Source organism: Podarcis vaucheri (assembly GCF_965113315.1).
Source record: "Podarcis vaucheri genome assembly, chromosome: 5".
Classification (NCBI taxonomy): domain Eukaryota; kingdom Metazoa; phylum Chordata; class Lepidosauria; order Squamata; family Lacertidae; genus Podarcis; species Podarcis vaucheri.
In genome coordinates, this window is record NC_138763.1 from 3686331 (window position 1) to 3708782 (window position 22452).

Here is a 22452-nt window from a genome sequence, read left to right on the forward strand (position 1 = left end):
TGACAGTAAACTAAACAGAGGGGTCACGCAGCCTGGTTAATGTGTGCTGCCTCCGCTGAGGACTGTATACTTTTTCATAGATCATTTACATCCCGAGAGCGGCTGGTAATTAAATCTTGGCTGCTTGTTTGGCGGGATTCCCCTCCGGGGTCATTATGTCGACATGTTCACTAGAGAAGATCTGTCCCTGAGGAAGAGCATCAAGCACTGGCTGAGGAGAGAGAGAGAGAGAAATGCGTTGCAAAAAAACACAGCCCTCTCAAACAAAAGCTGTTTCTCTTGGACACAGGTTTGAAAACAGCCGTGCCAATGTTTCTCCTCGTCGCTGGGCCAGTCTGAGTACGGTGGTACCTCAGGTTAAGTACAGTGGTACCTCGGGTTGCATACGCTTCAGGTTACATACGCTTCAGGTTACAAACTCCGCTAACCCAGAAATAGTACCTCGGGTGAAGAACTTTGCTTCAGGATGAGAACAGAAATCGCGCGGCGGCAGCGGGAGGTCCCATTAGCTAAAGTGGTGCTTCAGGTTAAGAAAAGTTTCAGGTTAAGAACGGACCTCCAGAACAAATTAAGTACTTAACCCGAGGTGCCACTGTACTTAATTCGTTCCGGCGGCTTCCAACAGAATATTAAAATACAATAATCTATTAAACATTAAAAGCTTCCCTAAACAGGGCTGCCTTCAGATGTCTTCTAAATGTCAGGTAGTTGTTTTTCTCTTTGACATCTGGTGGAAGGGCGTTCCACAGGGTGGGTGCCACCACCGAGAAGGCCCTCTGCCTGGTTCCCTGTAACTTGGCTTCTCGCAGTGAGGGAACCACCAGAAGGCCCTCAGTGCTGGACTTCGGTGTCTGGGCAGAATGATGGGGGTGGAGACGCTCCTTCAGGTATACTGGGCCGAAGCCGTTTAGGGCTTTAAAGGTCAGCACCAACACTTTGAATTGTCCTTGGAAACGTACTGGGAGCCAGTGTAGGTCTTTCAAGACCGGTGTTATGTGGTCTCGGTGGCTGCTCCCAGTCACCAGTCTAGCTGCCGCATTCTGGATTAGTTGCAGTTTCCAGGTCACCTTCAAAGGTAGTCCCACATAGAGTGCATTGCAGTAGTCCAAGTAAGAGATAACCAGAGCATGCACCACTGGCAAGGCAGTCTGCGGGCAGGGAAGGTATCATACTGCGTACTGGTAGAGCTGATAAACAGGTATTGTTGTACTTGACTGCTCTAGTAGATTACATACCACACTTCCTCCTTGCAAATAGTCCAGGGAACAATCCTGCCCGTTAAGCGTCTTCCTCCTCCTTAGTCTCAATGTTTTGCTTTGTAGAGCAGTGAGGAGGAGGATGGAGTCAAAACCAGAGTTTGGCTTCGCCTGCCATCACTTCTGGCTCCACCCACAGTCTGGGCTCCCTGCTTCCCCCCCTGCTAGTCCCAATGGGCAGCCACTGTGGGTACCTGATCCTGCCAGGATCCATGCTCAGAGTATCTTCTGCTTGTGTCGCCTAAGGAGGTTAAGGGGTGATGTGATAGCCATGTTCAAATATATCAAAGGATGTCACATAGAGGAGGGAGAAAGGTTGTTTTCTGCTGCTCCAGAGAAGTGGACAAGGAGCAATGGATCCAAACTACAAGAAAGAAGATTCCACCTAAACATTAGGAAGAACTTCCTGACAGTGAGAGCTGTTTGACAGTGGAATTTGCTGCCAAGGAGTGTGGTGGAGTCTCCTCCTTTGGAGGTCTTTAAGCAGAGGCTTGACAACCATATTTCAGGAGTGCTCTGGTGGTGTTTCCTGCTTGGCAGGAGGTTGGACTCGATGGCCCTTGTGGTCTCTTCCAACTCTGTGATTCTATGATTCTAAGATCTGAGCTCCAGGATACCTGGTGGCCAGGGTCTCACATCCTAACTCCAGACTGCATTGCTATTCTGGTTGTCATCTGTCTGTCTTGAGAGACAATGGAGTATGCCTCTGGGGGTGAAGTCACACTGTTGCATTAGCAGCACCTGGACGGGGTGCAATCCTGCGCAATGTGTCCGGAGGTTCTGGGCTGCCCAGACGACAAGACCCCCCTCTTGGCCTTGATGATGTTGTCCAAAGTCAAGCAGAGAAATACATTTGGCACTAGCTTGGCTGCAAGAGTTGCCGGAAGGAGGCGTACAAGGTGCTATCCAGATTTGTACAGTGGTTTGTTGTTGTTGTTGTTGTTGTTTAGTCGTTTAGTCTTGTCCGCCTCTTCGTGACCCCCTGGACCAGAGCACGCCAGGCACTCCTGTCTTCCACTGCCTCCCGCAGTTTGGTCAATCTCATTCTGGTAGCTTCGAGAACACTGTCCCACCATCTCGTCCTCCGTCGTCGCCTTCTCCTTGTGCCCTCCATCTTTCCCAACATTGGGGTCTTTTCCAGGGAGTCTTCTCTTCTCATGAGGTGGCCAAAGTCTTGGAGCCTCAGCTTCAGGATCTGTCCTTCCAGTGAGCACTCAGGGCTGATTTCCTTAAGAATGGAGAGGTTTGATCTTCTTGCAGTCCATGGGCCTCTCAAGAGTCTCCTCCAGCACCAGAATTCAAATTAAATACATAATTCAAATACATAATACAGTGGTACCTCGGGTTAAGTGCTTAATTCATTCTGGAGGTCTTAACCTGAAACTGTTCTTAACCTGAAGCACCACTTTAGCTAATGGGGCCTCCTGCTGCTGCCGCGCCACCAGAGCACGATTTCTGTTCTCATCCTGAAGCAAAGTTCTTAACCCGAGGTACTATTTCTAGGTTAGTGGAGTCTCTAACCTGAAGCATATGTAACCTGAAGTGTCTGTAACCCAAGGTACCACTGTATAGCCTTTTCTTCTCCTGAAGATATCCCACAAGGTAGCAGAGGTTTTGGGGTGGGTGAATCTGTCCATTTTTAGTTTCCCGTTTTTCCAGTCTTGAATTTAGCTCCAAACATTTCCACATCATTCTGAGGTTTTTTTACAAAGGGACTCATGAAAATTCGCCAGCAACTTTTTTCCTAATTCCGCATTGCTCTGAAATTTTTCCTGCACATTTCTGCAAGCAATTTCCCCTAATATGGTGCATTTTTGGCTGTTATTTTCACATATATGTGCATTCCTTACCCACTTTTTCCTAGTAAATGCACGTTAGCTGGCTGCGGAACTGCGTTGCAAAATTCAGGGACTGCATTTCGGCCCCTGTGTTGCTTCGGGAAGTGTGAATCGGGTAGATCCGCCTTTAACTTCAGGGATAATTCTATTTCTCCCCCATTCCCAGCCAGGATGCAAGGAAACAGTGTAAGGATCTGTTTTCGAAAGTCATTCCTGCAATGTCATGGGAACCCTGTGAATGCCAGCGTTCTTCATTGCTACCCTGCGGCAGGCAGTCAACGGCGGAGGCCGTCACCCTCTCCCTGGCCCGGCCTGGAATGCGCTAATTGGGTTGATGAGGGGAGGATATAATCCATCCCTTGTAACGTATATATAAACTCCTCATTAAAGCAGCAAAATTCCATTTGCAGGAGTGAAAGCATTCTCGGAAATGGAGTGTCAAGAGAGCAGGCAGGCAGCCAGGAAATTTGTGGCGGTGCTGGTGGACTGAGGAGCATGGCTGTTGTGAGGATGGGTGGCTTAAATCAATGTGAAACAGCGGGAAACCTAAATGCAAAGGTCCCGATCCAGCAAAAGTTTCCTTTTTTATATAAAAAAACTTATTGGATTTTACATATTGATGTTTACATTCACACTCCAAAAAAATAAAAAATAAACAAGATTCTTCCTAATCTTTTGACTTCCCCCCACCTCTCCATCATAGCTGTTAACTTTTCCCTTTTCTTGTGAGGAATCCTATTCGGAATAAGGGAATTTCTCTTTAAAAAAGGGAAACGTTGACAGCTATGCCCTCCATGGGTTCTTTATTTACTCTTTTCTACTGCATATCATATGTCACCCCAGTTTTCCAGATATCCATTTTGTCCAAAGACTTTGTTACCTTACAAGAGTTATTTTAAACCTGCTTAGGAGTTCAAGACAGCAAAAAGAGAAATAACAAAGGACAACAGTCCCACTTCATGGAACACAGGAACACAAACATCCTGTCTCCGTCACTTCCCACTCTGTGGAGTCAAAATATACACCGTCATGTGATAGACAACAATCCCATGACTGCAATCACGGAGCAGGAATTCTAACAGCCACATCTTATGGCAGGGAATCCCACAATTTAATCATAAACTGCGTGATGAAGCCCTTTATTTAATCTGTCCTGAATATCAGAATATTCAGCATCACTGGATGACCCTGATTCCTAATATCGCACTGTAACTTTTCTTCATAGGGCATCACTGCCGCCCATGGGAGTGAGTTCCATAGTTTAGCTATGTGCTGCAAGAAGACTTTCTTTCTTTCTCTCTCTTTCTTTCTTTCTTTCTTTCTTTCTTTCTTTCTTCTTTTTTTTTTTCTCTCTCTCTTTCTTCTGTGTCAAACAACTTGCTTGACTGCATTCTGCATCCACAAGGGATCTTGCAATCTGTCTTCCTACCCAGGGCCAGATTTAGGTTTGATGAGGCTCTGAGCTACTGAAGGTAATGGGGCCCTCTCTATTTCCAGCTGTCCTTTGTCAACAACAAATTGTCGCTGTTTTTTGTGTTGAATATATGCTATATGGTAATTTATGGACCTAATAGGTATCTAAAGTCATTTGCACATAACAAAATAGGAGCCCACACAACACAAAACACTGTTGCTGCATGTAGGTTTGATTTTATTTATTTTTTATCTTATATTTTGGAAATGTACATCCAGGTTTTTTTCTTTAATTTTTTGGGGGGCCCCCAAGAGAGTGGGGCCCTAAGCTATAGCTTGTTTAGCTTATACATAAATCCATCACCTGGGACATGGGTGGCACTGTGGGTTAGACCACAGAGCTTAGGACTTGCCAATCATTAGGTTGGTGGTTCGAATCCTGTTGCTCTGTCCCAGCTCCTGCCAACCTAGCAGTTTGAAAGCATGTCAAAGTGCAAGTAGATAAGTAGGTACTGCTCTGGCGGGAAGGTAAACGGCGTTTCTGTGTGCTGCTCTGGTTCGCCAGAAGCGGCTTAGTCCTGCTGGCCACATGACCCGGAAGCTGTACGCCGGCTCTCTCGGCCAGTAAAGCGAGATGAGCGCTGCAACCCCAGAGTCAGCCATGACTGGACCTAATGGTCAGGGGCCCCTTTACCTTTACCTAAATCCGGCACTGTTCCTACCTAACCCTTCTATCTATTTTGTGAAATCAAAGCCAGAGACATTAATCAAGTACTTACTAGGCTGTGGAGAAATGAATGTTGTTTCAAATTAAACCTTAGACCTTATCAGTTTGTGGATGAGGGGGGTGCGCTTTTGTCCATTTGTCCCTCATGAGCAAGTAAATATGGCTGAAAAATCCCGATGGAAATACCCGCTGAGGTCTTTAAAACCCTTGCCGCTCTGTTGGCTGTCGGAGCTTCAGTTGATTGACACAAACTCTGTCCAACCATCAGCTCAGCAGCCGAAAGATCGTGGCTCATCTAGGAAAATTCTAACTCAGGAGTTTTTTATTTAAAAAAGTAGTCTGCATTAAGGATTTGGGATCTGTATACTAAGGGTAAAAAGAAGGTAGTGATCCACATTCTCAAAGTGCTTTCCAGATGTTTATCTGTGTCCGTGAATATTTCCTGTGTACAATAAGTGTGGTACGTGAATGACATATGAGAGTCATGTTTGAATAAAGCACCCTGTTTGTGTGTGTGTGAGAGAGAGAAAATTCAAGAGATTATGCAACATGACCAAATGAAGTGAAACTTGACAGAGGATAATATATTACCCAAACGAACAAACCCACCAGCAAATGAATGTGGGTTGCTACTTGCGCATAATTTTCCCTTTCTCTTTTGGGAAAAAAGAATGTTTCTAATTATTAGTGATGAAGAGAAGCTTCTGTTTAATCTCCCTGTTGCCTTCCTGCCATTGCTCCCCATTTTGTCACTACCCAAAAGACACCTTGTTTTAGATGGGCACAAGAGCATTAAAGGGATTTGGGGGCAGAGTCCAAGGGGGCTTAACCCCGCAAGTGGGTCATTCTGAGGCACGAGCAGCAAAAAATCCCATGTTAAGCTCCTAGCTGGGAGCATCCTATTGTAGCTTCTCACACACTTGCTACCCCCGAGATCTGAGGTTCAGTGTCCTGTGAAACAATTCTTAAAAGGGCAGTGAGGGCAGGAGAAGGAGAGAAATTAAAAGTATCCCACATGATGGTGCCACAGCCTGCCAATAAGGATTTAGAGAAGCCTTGTGCATATGTGGGCCAAACTTCTTAGTTTCAGGAAAAAGCGAGTAAGAGGCAACAGCATGGAAGTTTATAAAAATTATGCGTGACATGGGAAAAGTATCCCGTGGAAAGATTTTTTTCTTCTCTTGATACTAGAATTGGTGCATATCCAACAAAGCTGAATGTTGGGCCTTCTTGGTGGTGGCACCCACCCTGTGGAAGGCCCTTCTGTCAGATGTCAAGGAAATAAACAACTATCTGACTTTTAGAAGGCATCTGAAGGCAGCCCTGCTTAGGGAAGTTTTTAATGTTTGAAGTTTTATTGTGCTTTTAATATTCTGTTGGGAGCTGCCCAGAGTGACAGGGGAAACCCAGCCAGATGGGCGGGGTATAAATAAATAGATTATTACAGTGGTGCCCCGCAAGACGAATGCCTCGCAAGATGGAAAACTCGCTAGACGAAAGAGTTTTCCGTTTTGGAGGTGCTTCGCAAAATGAATTTCCTATGGGCTTGCTTCGCAAGACGACAATGTGTTGCGAGTTCCTGCTGGGTTTTTTTTTCTCCCCCCCCCCTTTTCTAAGCCGCTAAGCCACTTATCAGCTGATCCGATCAGCAGATAAGCCGCTAAAAGCCGCTAATAGCGCTAATCCGCTAATCCGTCAATGGGCTTGCTTCGCAAGACGAAAAAACCGCTAGACGAAGAGAATCACAGAACGGATTCTTTTCGTCTTGCGAGGCACCACTGTATTAGAGCGCCAGTGTGGTGTAGTGGTTAAGAGTGGTGGACTCGTAATCTGGTGAACCGGGTTTGCTTCCCTGCTCCTCCACCTGCAGCTGCTGGGTGACCTTGGGCCAGTCACACTTCTCTGAAGTCTCTCAGCCCCACTCACCTCACAGAGTGTTTGTTGTGGGGGAGGAAGGGAAAGGAGATTGTGAGCCACTTTGAGACTCCTTCAGGTAGTGATAAAGCAGGATATCAAATCCAAACTCATCTATTATTATTATTATTATTATTATTATTATTATTATTATTATTAGACATTTTAGGACAGAGAAAAGCAAGTACTTCAATCAGTGACTAGTTAAACTATGGAACTCCCTCCCACAGGAGGCAGTGATGTCCACAACTTAGATGGCTTTAAAAGAGGACCAAACAAATTCATGGAGGAGAGGGCTATTGGTGGTGAATAGATACTATGGTAACGCTCTGCCTTCCTGGTCAGAGACAATCATGCTTCTGAATCTCAATTGCTGGAAACTGCAGGAGGCGAGAGCTGCTCTTGTGTTCGAATTCTGCTTGCTGGTTTCCCACAGGCAACTGGCTGGCCACTGTGAGAACAGGATGTTGGAGTCGATGGGCCTGATCCTGCAAGGCCCTACGTTGTTATGTTCACCAGCTGCTTGGGCCATGAGTCTTGTCAGCCCCAACCAATTTGAAGCCTTAGTTCCCCCAGCACCTGTAGTGGTTAGCGTGTTGGACCTGGAGCTGAGAGACCAGTGTTCAAATCCTACACTGGCCGTGAAGCTCACTGGGTGACCTTGGGGACTAGTCGCTGCCTCTCACCCCAACCTTCTTCACAGGGTTGTTGTTGTTGTTTAGTCGTTTAGTCGTGTCCGCATCTTCGTGACCCCCTGGACCAGAGCATGCCAGGCACCCCTGTCTTCCCCTGCCTCCCGCAGTTTGGTCAGACTCATGTTCGTAGCTTCGAGAACACTGTCCCACCATTTCGTCCTCTGTCGTCCCCTTCTCCTTGTGCCCTCCATCTTTCAGGGTCTTTTCCAGGGAGTCTTCTCTTCTCATGAGATGGCCAAAGTATTGGAGCCTCAGCTTCAGGATCTGTCCTTCCAGTGAGCGCTCAGGGCTGATTTCCTTCAGAATGGAGAGGTCTGATCTTCTTGCAGTCCATAGGACTCTCAAGAGTCTCATCCAGCACCATAATTCAAAAGCATCAATTCTTCGGCAATCAGCCTTCTTTATGGTCCAGCTCTCACTTCCATACGTCACTACTAGGAAAACCATAGCTTTTACTATACGGACCTTTGTTGGCAAGGTGATGTCTCTACTTTTTAAGATGCTGTCTAGGTTTGTCATTGCTTTTCTCCCAAGAAGCAGGCATCTTTTAATTTCGTGACTGCTGTCACCATCTGCAGTGATCATGGAGCCCAAGAAAGTAAAATCTCTCACTGCCTCCATTTCTTCCCCTTCTATTTGCCAGGAGGTGATGGGCCCAGTGGCCATGATCTTTGTTTTTTTGATGTTGAGCTTCAGACCATATTTTGCACTCTCCTCTTTCACCCTCATTAAAAGGTGATTAATTAAATGAAGAGGGAGAGAACCACCTTCAGCTCCCTGGAGAAAAAAGTTAGACAGAAATGCAGTGAAATGATAAACAATAAATGCAATGAAATACTAAACTTGATATCCCTTTTCTCTGAAGGATGACAGCTCAGAGACCCACCCATCTTATCTCCCTCATCTGCCATGAGAGTTTGAGGTGCTCGGATCTTCGGAATGAAAGGGGCCCCCCTCGCCTCTCTCACGCCCCCCAAAAAAGAGAAAGGACATATTCATATTCAAATCATTCCATTAGGAATGCAGACAGGGTCCATGTCTGGGAGAGGTTACCCAGTCCAGACCAGACCTTAGAGGGGATGGAGTCTCTAAGCACTGGGAAGGCATTTGACTAATATAGGGAAACTGGGGGGGGGGGCAGACGATGGCACCAAGCCAGAAAGAGAAAGAATTTGCACCCAGGATGCCAGGAGGGAGAATGGCCCCTCTGCATTTGTCTCAGGAAATCCCCTTTGCTTTCTTTTAAAGGGCTTCAGGAGAAAGCGATGAGGCGAGGGGAGACGGACCCAGCCAACAAGGGGAGCTTTGTCCTCACTCTGCTGTGGCTGCAACCAGCTACTTAACTTTTTATTTACACTAAGCTTTGTGACTGTGCAGAACCCAGGAGTGGCAAACTCCCTGCCCAAAGGGATGGCTGCATCACTTTGAGGTTGGGGTCGTTTAAAAATGCTGCCATGTGCTGTAAGCCGCCCAGAGTGGAAACCTAGCCAGATGGGCAGGGTATAGATAATAAAAATATTATTACAGTGGTATCTCAGGTTACATACGCTTCAGGTTACAGACTCCTCTAACCCAGAAATAGTGTTTCAGGTTAAGAACTTTGCTTCAGGATGAGAACAGAAATCGTGCTCCGGCAGCAGGAGGCCCCATTAGCTAAAGTGGTGCTTCAGGTTAAGAACAGTTTCAGGTTAAGAACGGACCTCCAGAACGAATTAAGTTCTTAACCCGAGGTACCACTGTAATATTATTATTAATTAAAAATCTTAACTTTATGTTTCAGTTTCCAAAAAGGCATAAAAATACCCGCTATACCCCCAGGAAACAGTGCGGGCATGTACAGAGCGCAAACGACACAGTCAAAATTAAGTAGATTTGGAAATAGGTTAGAGCTGATTACGTTAGTTACGTGTCTTGTACTCTGTTATGATTCTGTATCTATTTTGTACACATTATTTGGGATGGGGAACGGCATTGCAGAATTCAGAAAGGTCTGGATTTCATAGGATTTGCTGTGTTTCAGAAAGTGTGAATTGGGCAGGTTCAGCTCGTTCTGTCCCACCCCTGTCATCAGAAACCAGAAAAAGTTTCAAATTCAAGAGCTGGCAGCCCTACAGAAGGGGCTGTTTCTTGCTCCACCAGGAATCACATTTCTGGCTCCTTCCAGCACCTTCTCCTTTATCCTTTCTTGCCTCGAAACCGGTATGTGTATTTCTCATGTCCCTATCTAGCCAATCATTGCCCATTTAGGTCAGGACAGGATGAACCTTCGTCTAATCCAGGAAAGCAATTTGTGCAAACATGCCGGGAAACAGTTTGCAGAAGCAAGGAGGATACCATTGCCCCGTGCCTCTGACTGGCTAAAGGTTAAGAACTGTTGCAACATTGGACTTCTGGGTTTCTGCAAGATCTTTGGCATCTGGTCTGAAGCTTCACCTGAGCTGCTCTTTAGTTCTGCCTGTGCTGACAATCCCCAGAAAACAGGAATGAGATTTTAAAGTGAGATTGGCAGGGAGAACGTAAGAAAAGTTTGCTTGATCGGGCCAATAGCCCATCCAGTCCTGCTACCTCTGAGAAGCCCATCAGCAGGACGAGAGTGCAGCGCTGTGCCAGTGTGGTGTAGTGGTTCAGAGCGGTGGACTCGTAATCTGGTGAACCGGGTTCGCTTCCCTGCTCCTCCACATGCAGCTGCTGGGTGACCTTGGGCCAGTCACACTTCTCTGAAGTCTCTCAGCCCCACTCACCTCACAGAGTATTTTTTGTGGGGGAGGAAGGGAAAGGAGATTGTGAGCTGCTTTGAGACTTCTTAGGGTAGTGATAAAGCGGGATATCAAATCCAAACTCTTCTTCTTCCCTTTCCCCACTACCAGTGTTGTAAACCAAAATCTGCCCTTTTCCCTTAGGGGGTATCCAAGAGCCCATATAGAGTCCTTACATAGGTTCCCCATTGGTAGGAGAAAATAAGGCCAACCAGAGAATATTGAGAAGCAAAGCAGCTAGTAAGCCAGATCTTTATTGATCTATTGCAACAGGGTGCTCGCCTCACACGCAGGAAAGAGGAGGACCCAGAACCAAGGTGTGCCTGCCCTTATATAGACATTTTAAATTCCCTGCCCTGGAGCTCAAAACCACCACCACCCCATACACCATACCTACATCACAGAAAAGGTGGTCTACAGCAGAAATCTGAGTGTGTTACATATTAATGCTCACTTGATTGGATACCCTGGGGAGTCTGGCCAGTCTTTTGTAATGATAAATACAAGCTTCCCCTCTATTCCTTTATCTAAGTTGTTTAAAAAGATGTTGAGCAACAGGCCCAGGACAGAACCCCATGAGCTGTGTAAATAAGTACTTTCTCCGATACCAGATGTAAGACTCATCCAGTACCCATCAAAAGCCTTTTCCTCCATGAGGTTCTCTAATCATCTGATATCACACATCGCTTTTGTGAGTCAGAGGTAAAATCAAATAACAGGGGCTATTGCTAAGCATAGTCGTGTTTGTTTTTTTCAAAGAGTGTGGGAATTCTCTGCCGTATGGTTGGCTTCTTTTTCTTTTTCTATGTCTTTTGGCATGACATTTCATGTGACGGATGACAGAGCGAGACGGAGACAGCACCAGAAGGGGACTTTGTGAAAATGAAAGCATTTGTGGGTTGAGATGTGAAAGTTGGGAGCAAGTGGGAAAGCGAGTGAATACCAGAGCCCTTTCGATATAAAATGAAAAACATACTTCGCTGTGAGAGTGCATCCTCTCACACATTTTTAAAATCATGGTGCTGGAGGAGAGATGTAGAAGGGCGACATGCACGTGGGGGAGAAATTGCCATCTCCGGGTCACACTTTACATGGCTGGGATTGTAAAGCTGTAATTGCAGACATCATAGTATGAAGTGAGAAAGGGAAATCCATATTGGGGACCCAGTGTGTGGTGCAATGGTTAGAGCAGGGCTGGAGAGCCTCAGACTGGGGCCAGGTAAGAGTGTGTCTCTGGCTCTCTGCCTGGCCCTCAGAACAGATGGAATCATAGATTTGTGGAGCTGGAAGGGAACCCAAAGGTCATCTAGTCCAACCCCCTGCAATGCAGGAATCTCAGTTAAATAACCCCTAGCAGATGGCTATCCAACCTCCGCTTAAACTCCTCCAAGGATTGTAAAATTGCTGTCAGAAAGCCGTTCCTAATGTTTTGTCAGAATCTCTTTCCTTGTCATTTGAATCCCTTGGTTCAGATCCTGCTCTCCGGAACAGCACGAAACAAGCTTCCTCCGGCTTCCATATGGCAGCCCTTTAGATATTTGTGGGGTTTTTTAAAATGATATTTATTGAAAAAAGAATTTTTAAAATCACAAAAAAGAAAAAGACAAAATTACAGGGGAAAAAGACAAAAACATAAATAAAAAATAAAAAATAAACCTATCATTTTCAAATTCTCCACTTTCTTTACCTTCTTTCCATGACATCCTCCTCCTCCCGTCTCTTGTATCTTGATTAATAATTGTCACAGCAAATCCTTTCCATAATTCATAATATTCTGTCATTACATTACCTTGCTCTATTTTCATCTTATCTTATATAAAACCTTAAAACTTAAACTTTAAATCTTATTTTTACCAGCTTCTCATAACCATTACCTTTTTACCTAATTCTTTAAACATTCTTACAAGAGCCTAGTAATTTCATTTCAACATTTTTGCAACTTTCATAAAAACATTTCTAAGATATTTGAAGACAGCTCACCAACTCCCTCATCCTGTCCCCATCAGGCTTGGTTTCCCAGACCCTTTTTCTGTTGACCCGCTAGCAAATTAGCAGCCGGGTCAGATTTTGCAAGCAAGGTATTGCGTGCTGGCAGTAGTTTGACCACACACACGAACTCACTGGCACCTTCTGCACCAGTTGCAGCTTCCAGACTAGGGGTCAGCAGACTTTTTCAGCAGGGGGCCGGTCCACTGTCCCTCAGACCTTGTGGGGGGCCAGACTATATTGGGGGGGGTGAACAAATTCCTATGCCCCACAAATTGTTAGGATATTTCCGTTCCACCTTAAAAGGGAGCAGGATGTTTGTGTCACAACCTGCGCATTTCCTGTCCACAGGATGTTTCTGTTTCCTATTGCTTTCGTTTCTCTCTGTGTGTCTGAGACAGTGGCGCAGGCAGTCATGTCTTTCTTTGTTCTGATCAACGCTGAATAAAGCTTGTAAATAATGCTCTCCTGAGTGCAACTTTTGGCTGTCCATTATCTGCTGATAAAGAGTGTGCATCGGCTCTAGAAGAAACTCATGTCGCTAATTGCTGATACTGCGTGGCTACGGGAGATCGATGGATCGTCCGGCAAACGGCTTGGGGCCATGATGGACTTTATCTCCCTGGCAGTATCCCAACACAAATAACCCAGAGATACATTTTAAATAAAAGCACACATTCTACTCATGTAAAAACACGCTGATTCCTGGACCGGCCGCAGGCTGGATTTAGAAGGTGATTGGGCCGGATCCGGCCCCCGGGCCTTAGTTTGCCTACCCATGCTCCAGACTGACCCCAGGGGCAGCCCCACCTAGCTGGCAACTGTTCTCCTCGCCCGTAAGCAATCTCAGCTCATCTACCTGTGACCTGTTCAAGTGGAGATGGCAGGGTAGGGGGTTGAGCTGGGAAATATGAGCTGTGCCTCCCCCCCAAAAAAAATTGTCTCCGCTGACTTTTTTGCAAGCCCTCGGCTCCTTGCCGTGCAGCTATTTTTAAAGATAATATTCCAGCGGAGTGGAAACAATTTTTGCCTACACCCTGAGCGCGTTTGTCTTCATCTGTTCCTAAGCTGTGATAATTAAGACAACCTGATGGAAAGTTCCCAGTGGCTGAATGACTTCATGGTCTTTTGGTGCCACAATACACTTGGATTTCGCTCTCCCAGTCTTGTGGCAAAAAGGTTTACATACTTTCTGGAAGGGCAGGGTGTGGCAGAGAGCCTTGGAAGGCTGTGGGCTTGGCACGTCTCAGAATACGGGTCTGCTTTTTGGAAAAGCTACGCTTCAGATCACCCACATGTTATTGGCCTTGGTGCTGTTTAACTTACCCAGAGAGAATCCTTTCCTTCCAGGAAACTGCAGGGTCCGACTGTGATTGATTAGCTGGACTCGGGGCGCGTTTTGCCTTGTGGGTTCGGGGTGGCTGGCAGTGCTTTGAAAACGATCGCTGTGTATGAAAGCAGGATTTGAAAGCCATCCCAAAAATGCAGAAGCGGTTCCGTCCCTCTTCTGTCATGACTTACAGACGAGCCTGGTTTCCAAACGATGTTCAGACTCCAGGAAGCGGGTTGGGTAGGAGATCAGAGGAGAAAAAACGGGGACAACAGCACTACATTGGTTTGATAATGGGTATGTTCCATTTGGAAAAGGCCTGCCTAATTTTGGGGAAAGTTTCAGGCTCCATTGCACACATCACATGCCATCTGAGGCACTCGTGAGCCTCTGTTCCACTGCTGGTGGATATGGGTGCAAAATACAGAAATGCAATTTTATTTTTTTATTTTTTAATCCATTCAGGAAGCTGGGTTTATACAGTCATACCTCATGTTACGTTTGCTTCATGTTACGTTTTTTTAGGTTGCATCCTGCGACGACCCAGAAGTACCAGAAAGGGTTACTTCCGGGTTTCACAGCTCGTGCATGCGCAGACGCGCAAAAATGACGTCACGTGCATGTGCAGAAGCAGTGAATCGCAACCCACGCGCCACTGCAGGTTGCGTTCCTTTCATGTTGCGAACGGGCCTCCAGAACAGAACCCATTCGCAACCAGAGGTACCACTGTAATTGTGTTTTAACATTGCTGTGTCGTGCATGACACCTGAACACAGAGACAAAAGAATCATAGCTGTCAACCGTCCCTTATTTGGCGGGAAAGTCCCTTATCCCAGCGCCATGTCCCGCTGCTGTCCCTTATTGATGATGTCCCTTAAATTTTCCAGGTTTCAAAGGAAGCAGCTCCTCTCCCTCCCTCCCTGCCGGCCAGGGAGGAGGGAGGCTCCAACTGTGTTGCTTGGCTGCGTTGCTCACCCAATAAGGAGTCTAAGAACGACTGGGGGGGTGGAGCTTGCATGCCTTGTGCCAATCAAATCGGCCGTGTTGCCTGGGGACTCGCCTTTGCTCAGCGCTTCCCAGCGGAGAGGTGATGGTGGTTTTCCTTGCTGCATCCCCTTTGCCGGGTTGCTGCGCTGTGGGAACCACCGCTTGAGGCTTCGTTTGGCTGCTGGTTGACTAAAATCCCTTATTTTGACTGCTGATCCCTTATTTTCGAGGCTGCTGGTCCCTTATTTTCCAATCTGTAAGTTGACAGCTATGAAAAGAATGTCAGACCAATGTTGGATCAGACCAGTGAGCCAACCAGATGCCCTGATGGGAAACCAGCAAACAGATTCTGAGCCCAAGAGTCCTCTCTCCTCCTCCTGCCAGTTCCAGAAACTGGTGTTCAGAAGGATTGCTGCTTTCAGCTGTGGAGTCAGAGCAGAGCAATTGTGGCTGTTAGCCATCGATAGCCCTTTCCTCCTCCCTGAATTTGCCCAATCCTTTTTAAAAGCACCCAAGCTGGTGGCCGCTGCTGCTTCTTGTCGGAGCGAGTTCCACAATTTATGAGCTGTGCGAAGATGCACTTTCTTTTATCGCATACAGCCTGTGCTTGTATTTGTTTTACTGTATTGTATTTGTACTGTATTGTATTGTATATTGTATGGCTCAGGACCGCAATACCTCAAGGACTGCCTCTTTCCATATGAACCTACCCGGTCCCTGAGATCATCATCTGATGCCCTCCTTCGTCTGCCTCCTCCTTGAAAGGTCTGGAGGGTGGCAACACGAGAACAGGGCCTTCTCTGCAGTGGCTCCCCATCTGTGGAATGCTCTCCCCAGGAAAGTTCACCTGGTGCCTTCATTATACACCTTTAGGCACTAGGCAAAAACGTTCCTTTTTAACCAGGAGGCCTTTGGTTGACCTGATGGACATCCTACACCCTTTTAAAATGTGGCTCTTTTTTGGGGGGGGGTGTTATTGAGTTGCTGTTTTTATTCTGATTTTATATGTTGTGATCTTTTCTGTGAACCCTCTTGGTATAGGGTGATATATAAACTCAAAAAATAACAATAATAAATAACAATAGTATTTTTTCTATCGATTTTGTTTTCAATTGATAATCAAGTTTATTTTGTGTTTTGTGGATTTGTAAGACACTCTGAAGCATCTTTTTTCTGGAAAACAAAAATATATTATTGTTGTTGTTGTTGTTGTTGTTGTTGTTGTTACACCCCCTTCTTCCTCCACAAACTACTTGGTTTTAACTGTGAATCTTACTGGCGGCATCACCCTTATTTCCTCTTCTTCTTGTGGAAAACCCAGGTCTGGAAAGGCATGTTGCTGCAACAGACAGTGCAAAAACAATATAATACCTTTATTTCCTCTTCTTGTTTCTGCAAAGCCCAGATTGGGAAATGCATGTTCAGTACCTGCTGGCATTGCTGCAGCAATATATTTCCACCACCTTCAAGCTGATGGTTCTTTTTCTTTCCTGTTGGCCTGGAATAGGTGGAGTCTGAGGACCAGGTCCTGGCAAATTTCTGCGGAAGGGAAGCGACGGACACAGAGCAGACCCCAGGGCAGCAGGCCATTGTCTCCCCGGGGTCTTTCATGAGCCTCACTTTCCGATCGGACTTCTCCAATGAGGAACGTTTCACAGGGTTTGACGCCCATTACACGGCCGTGGGTGAGTAGCCGCTTGGCCACAATGTGGGTTGCCCAGGCCGCTGGACTCCAAAGTACCTGCAGTTGACAACAGCTAAAATACCATATTTTTCGCTCTATAGGACTCACCCGACCATAGGACGCACCTTGTTTTAGAGGGGGAGAACAAGAAAAAAAATTATCCCCCTCTCTGCTCAGCGCACCTTCAGCGAAGCGGCAGGAGAAACAGAGCCCCTTCCATTTCTCCTCCCGCTTGGCTGAAGGGGCGCTATGCAGAGAGGGGGAGAATTATTTTTTTCTTGTTCTCCCCCTCTAAAAGAAGGTGCGTTCTGTGCATTCAAGGTGCGTTCACCCGAAGCTGTTCGACAGTGGAATTTGCTGCCAGGGAGTGTGGTGGAGTCTCCTACCTTGGAGGTCTTTAAGCAGAGGCTTGACAACCATATGTCAGGAGTGCTCTGATGGTGTTTCCTGCTTGGCAGGGGGTTGGACTCGATGGCCCTTGTGGTCTCTTCCAACTCTAGGATTCTATGAAGCCTCCGGAGCGCAGTGGGAGTTCCCGCTGGGCTCCGGAGGCTTTGGGTTCCTTTCGACCTGCTCTTTGGGGCTGGCAGGGGGAAGCACTGCTTTCCCCCACCGCCAGCCTCAAAGATCCCTGAAGTCTTCGGAGCGGAGCGCAAGTTCCCATTGTGCTCTGCAGGCTTTGGGTTCCTTTTGCTGAAGCCGGGAGAGCAAGACTCTCTCGGCTTCAGCGAAAGGAACCTGAAGCCTCCGGAACTCAGCGGGAACTCGCGCTGGGCTCCGAAGGCTTCAGGCGTCTATCCCTGAAGCCTGGAGAGTGAGAGGGGTCGGTACCGACCCCTCTCACTCTCCAGGCTTCAGCGAAAGCAACACGTAGCCTCCGGAGCGCGGAGGGAGCGCTCCCTCTGCGCTTTGGAGGCTTCGCGTTGCTCTCGCTGAAGCCAAGGAGCTTGCATTCACTCCATAGGACGCACACACATTTCCCCTTAATTTTTGGAGAGGAAAAAGTACGTCCTATAGAGTGAAAAATAAGGTACATCAAAAGTGTGGTTTTTTAAATACTACAAAACTAAAACCCACAACAAAGCAGTCTAAAACCCAGTGGACTATATGCTGGCAAAAAGGGTGGCACTAAACAAAAGCTAATTAAAATATTTGTTTGTCCCCAGTAAATAGTATTTGTTGCACTTGGATGGGTTTTTTAAAAATTGAAATTGCTGTATAAATGTATTTGTTTCAATGACTTGCACACTTGCTGAAGCCTCTGGACAGTCTCCGGGGGCAGTCACCAATACAGTATGTTGCAGTAGCCAAGGCTTGACGTTTCAGAAGCCACGTCATAAAGGATAGCAGCCAGGTCAAAATGGGAGGGAAACTGAGTGTTTGCTTTAGTAAATGTGTAGCAAACAAGACTCACATAGCATTCCAATAATTCAACAAAAGAGAAAAAAGAATTCGCATGGTCAGGTATAAGATAAAGAGGTTTAAGACAATGAGCGTGTTTTGGGGGGCGGTTATTGCTTTGTCTATTTCGTTCTTGTGTTCATCATGTATTTTGTGTTTTTATGTTGGAATTTTTGTGTGTGTGAACCACCCTGAGGTCTGTGGATGGAGGGTGGCATACATAATATAAATAAATTATTTATTTAAATTAAAATTAATAAATAAAATGATGATATAAAGGAAAATGGGAAGATAAACTTAACAAAAGAGGATCATTCCAAGTATTATGGCATCATTCCAAGATAAGCAATAAGCAGCTAATCCAAAAAAATCTTACAGTAAAAAACGGCGCCATATGAAATAATATTTGGATGGAATTTGCCATCTGTGCAACCATGTCGTTAAATTAGCTACAATAAACCACCAGGCAGATGCAAAGTCCAGCGGATTCACTTCCCCTCTGAGAGCCCAGAGTTGGTGGGCCAATTTCTCTGGTTTGGCTACAAATAAGGCTTTTAAAAACCAGTTTGTTGTATAGTACACAGAAGCTTCCTTCTATAATAATAGTAATAATAAATTTTATTTATACCCTTACAACAGTAAAATTACAATAAAAACATAATGGGGGGCGGGGGAACCAATTTAAAATACAGGTTAAAATGCAATTTAAAATGCAGCCTCATTTTAAAAGTAGCCCATAAAACGAAACCATAAGGGGAGGGAAACAGAAGGGTCAGGCTGAGTCCAAACCAAAAGGCCAGGCGGAACAGCTCTGTCTTGCAGGCCCTGCAGAAAGATGTCAAGTCCTGCAGGGCCCTGGTCTCTTGTGACAGAGCATTCCACCAAGTCGGGGCCAGTACTGAAAAGGCCCTGGCCCTAGTTGAGACCAGTCTAACCACCTTGCGACTTGGGACCTCCAAAATGTTGTCATTTGTGGACCTTAAAGTCCTCCGCGGGGCATACCAGGAGAGGCGGTCCCGTAGGTATGTGGGTCCTAGGCCACATAGGGCTTTAAAGGTCAAAACCAGCACCTAGCCTTCTAGCCTTGAGATCCGACGGAACGGGAAGCTGTTAGCAAATGAGGCAGCCGTATCTTGGTCAACTGAAGTTACCTGCCACAAACTTGGAAAGTAAGCACAACCTGGGGTCCATATAGATCTTTTGCCTGGCGACGGTGCCGAGTTCGAAAACCATGGAATCCTAAAGGGTTTGCTTTACGAGTCTGCCACTCCCTCCTGTTCTGTAACAGATATCGATGAGTGTCTGGAGAAGAGCGACGAAGAGCTGGCCTGTGACCACCACTGCCACAACTATATTGGCGGGTACTACTGCTCCTGCCGGTTTGGCTACATCCTCCACTCTGACAACAGGACTTGCAAAGGTATTGCCCGTATCACAGTGCTGGGAGTGAACTGGGCTGGTTGCTCTGAAACTTGAGAGCGGGAGTGGGGAATAGGTGCTTTAAAAAGGTAAAGGTACCCCTGACCGTTAGGGCCAGTCGTGACCGACTCTGGGGTTGTGGCGCTCATCTCACTTTACTGGCCGAGGGAGCCGGCATAGAGCTTCCGGGTCATGTGGCCAGCATGACTAAGCCGCTTCTGGCGAACTAGAGCTGCGCACGGAAACGCCGCTTACCTTCCCACCGGAGTGGTACCTATTTATCTACTTGCACTCTGATGTGCTTTCGAACTGCTAGGTTGGCAGGAGCTGGGACCTAGCAACGGGAGCTCACCCCGTCGCAGGGATTTGAACCGCCGACCTTCTGATCGGCAAGTCCTAGGCTCTGTGGTTTAGACCACAGCGCCACCCGTGTCCCATAATAGGTGCTTTAGTTCCAAGCTTAGCACTTAGTGCATGGATTCAAAATAATAGATTATATTAATTGGGGTGACTGTCAGGTTGGTATCAGGCTTCCTCTCCGCACCCCCCTTTGGCAGTAGAGAAGCAGAACAAAGCAAAAGGAGTCTCTTACCAGTTAGAAATTTTAATGATCACAGAGGGAGAACAAAGCATCCATTCCTAGGATGAAGATGCTCCCAATTAAGGATTTCACACACCCCACCCCATCACTTCCATGTCTTGCAACCTGAACTTGCAACCACTTTGCTTTCTGTTCTGCTACCTGACCTGCTCGCCATGACCTTGTGTTGAGCAAATGGATGCTTTCCAGCAAAAGAGAGTCTGTTAACTCTCTCTCTCTCCCTCCCAGTTCTTCCCAACTTCTGCCTTCTGAACTATGTCCCTCTGCAAACCACTGTTCCAAATCTATACTGTCCCACTGCTCCTGGGAAGATTCAGGATCCTCATCAGGAGCAGGGGGAGTTCCCACCATTCCTCCTCAGTGCAGCCCTCCTCAGCATGGTCCCTGACAGTTGGGGTGGTTTGCCCAAAATGGCCTTACAGGCCAAATGCAGAGGCTTGGCAGGTGCAATTAGAACCATGGGATTGCGGCGACCAATGCAGGTTCACCCACATCCGAATCCTCTGTCACTGAAGCTGCTGCCTCACCACAGATTTCTATCCCAACTTCTGCTGTTTCTCCACCAGTTTTGCTACCAGGACCTTGTGTCACAAGGTTGAATCAGGATCTCTCCTGCATGCACTTAGCCCCTGAGCTGTTACTGCTCGTCCCCTAGGAACATGGGAAGAAGTGGCCTTCTGTGGAGTCAGACCATTGGCCATGGCAATACTGACCCTGGCAGACACAACGTAGCCAAGGTGTTGTGCGTGTTGGGATGCAGCCAAGGAATCGGGGGCAATTGGCAGGCCCCCAGCAGGCCCCAGCCCACCAGCCGGTGTGCCAGCTGATCTCCAGTCCTTGGATCAGCATGAAACTGCGACCCTACCTTCAGATGCCTTCAGAAGCTAGGCACACACACTCAGCAGAGTAAATAACGCTGCACAACAGAAGTGGCAGGGAGAGGCTGTGTTGAATATATTTACAAGCAGTTTATTCAGCAGACATCAGGACAAAAGGAAAAACATGTCTTCTCCCCCTCAATGTCCAAAGCAAGCAGCATAAGCAAAAGCTATACACAAACGGAAGTTCCCAGCAAACTGTGCTGGAGTGTAAACAGACATATGACATACAACAGTCTCATGCCTGTCCCTTAAGGTGGAACGGAATATTCTAACAGTGTGTTCACCCTTGTCTCCCTTGCAGTGGAGTGCAGCGACAACCTCTTCACTCAGAGGAATGGGGTGATCAACAGCCCAGACTTCCCCAATTCCTACCCCAAAAGCTCCGATTGCTTGTACCGCATTGAGCTGGAAGAAGGTTTCTTCATTACGTTGGAGTTCAACGATAACTTTGACATTGAAGACCACCCAGAGGTCACCTGCCCATATGACTACATCAAGGTGAGCACAGCAGCAAGCTGATCTGGCTTGAGTTCCACAGCGACTGGAAGATACCAGGAGGCCAGGAAGAAATCACACACACACACACACACACACACACACCCTTGTGTTTTAAGTACAGTACGGTTGCATTTGACTTGCCTGATTTCAGCCAGACACAAATGATGGTCTCACCTTTTCTCTGCTCCTCCTCTGATTGTTTTTCCTGACAGATCAAAGCCGGGCGTCAGGAGTTTGGTCCTTTTTGTGGAGAGAAATCGCCAGGACGCATCGAAACGAAGAGCAACAGCATTCAAATATTGTTCCACAGTGACAACTCTGGAGAGAATGGAGGGTGGAAGCTGTCCTACACGGCAATAGGTAATCTTCCCCGAGGCGACGCTCCTTAGCCCCCACCTGTTCTATACACTTAGACCAGCAGCATCCCACTTCCAGAGAATCATGGGTACTGTAGTCTGTTCAGGGTGCTGAGAGGCTCTTAGTCCCCACACAGACCAGACTCTACCAGAGGAGAAAGGGCTCGTGTGCTCAGATCCTGAGATATAGATAGATAGATGATAGATATAGATAGATAGATAGATGATAGATAGATAGATAGATAGATAGATAGATAGATAGATAGATAGATAGATATAGATGATAGATAGATGATAGATAGATGATAGATAGATAGATATAGATGATAGATAGATAGATGATAGATAGATAGATGATAGATGATAGATAGATAGATAGATGATAGATAGATAGATAGAGAGAGAGAGAGAGAGAGAGAGAGAGAGAGAGATGATAGATAGATAGATATAGATAGATGATAGATAGATAGATATATCAATGCAAAAATTACAAACACTGATCCAAAATAAAACAGTAAAAGGTAAAGGGACCCCTGACCATTAGGTACAAACAAGCAAAACAAAAAAACACAAAAGAAAAAAGAACACAAAAAACAAAAACACACACCTACAAATTAAAACGATACCATCCTTCTAATCTAGTCATTACATACATATAAACATATTGACTTCCTTCCTTTGTTCTAAGACCTCAAAATTTTTATTCCTTC

The 22452-nt window shown here is 46.4% G+C and overlaps 1 protein-coding gene across 4 annotated transcripts in view; it reads left to right on the forward strand.

Annotated features, from left to right (window-relative positions):
• The window catches only part of MASP1 (MBL associated serine protease 1), a 112776-nt gene that overhangs the window by 22191 nt on the left and 68133 nt on the right, over nt 1-22452 (forward strand). For all 4 annotated transcript variants that reach the window (XM_082224169.1, XM_082224166.1, XM_082224167.1 and 1 more), the window contains exons 3-6: nt 16410-16587; nt 19276-19407; nt 21190-21386; nt 21599-21746. In XM_082224169.1, coding sequence (XP_082080295.1) covers nt 16410-16587; nt 19276-19407; nt 21190-21386; nt 21599-21746 — 655 coding nt within the window. The remainder of the gene's footprint in view (nt 1-16409; nt 16588-19275; nt 19408-21189; nt 21387-21598; nt 21747-22452) is intronic.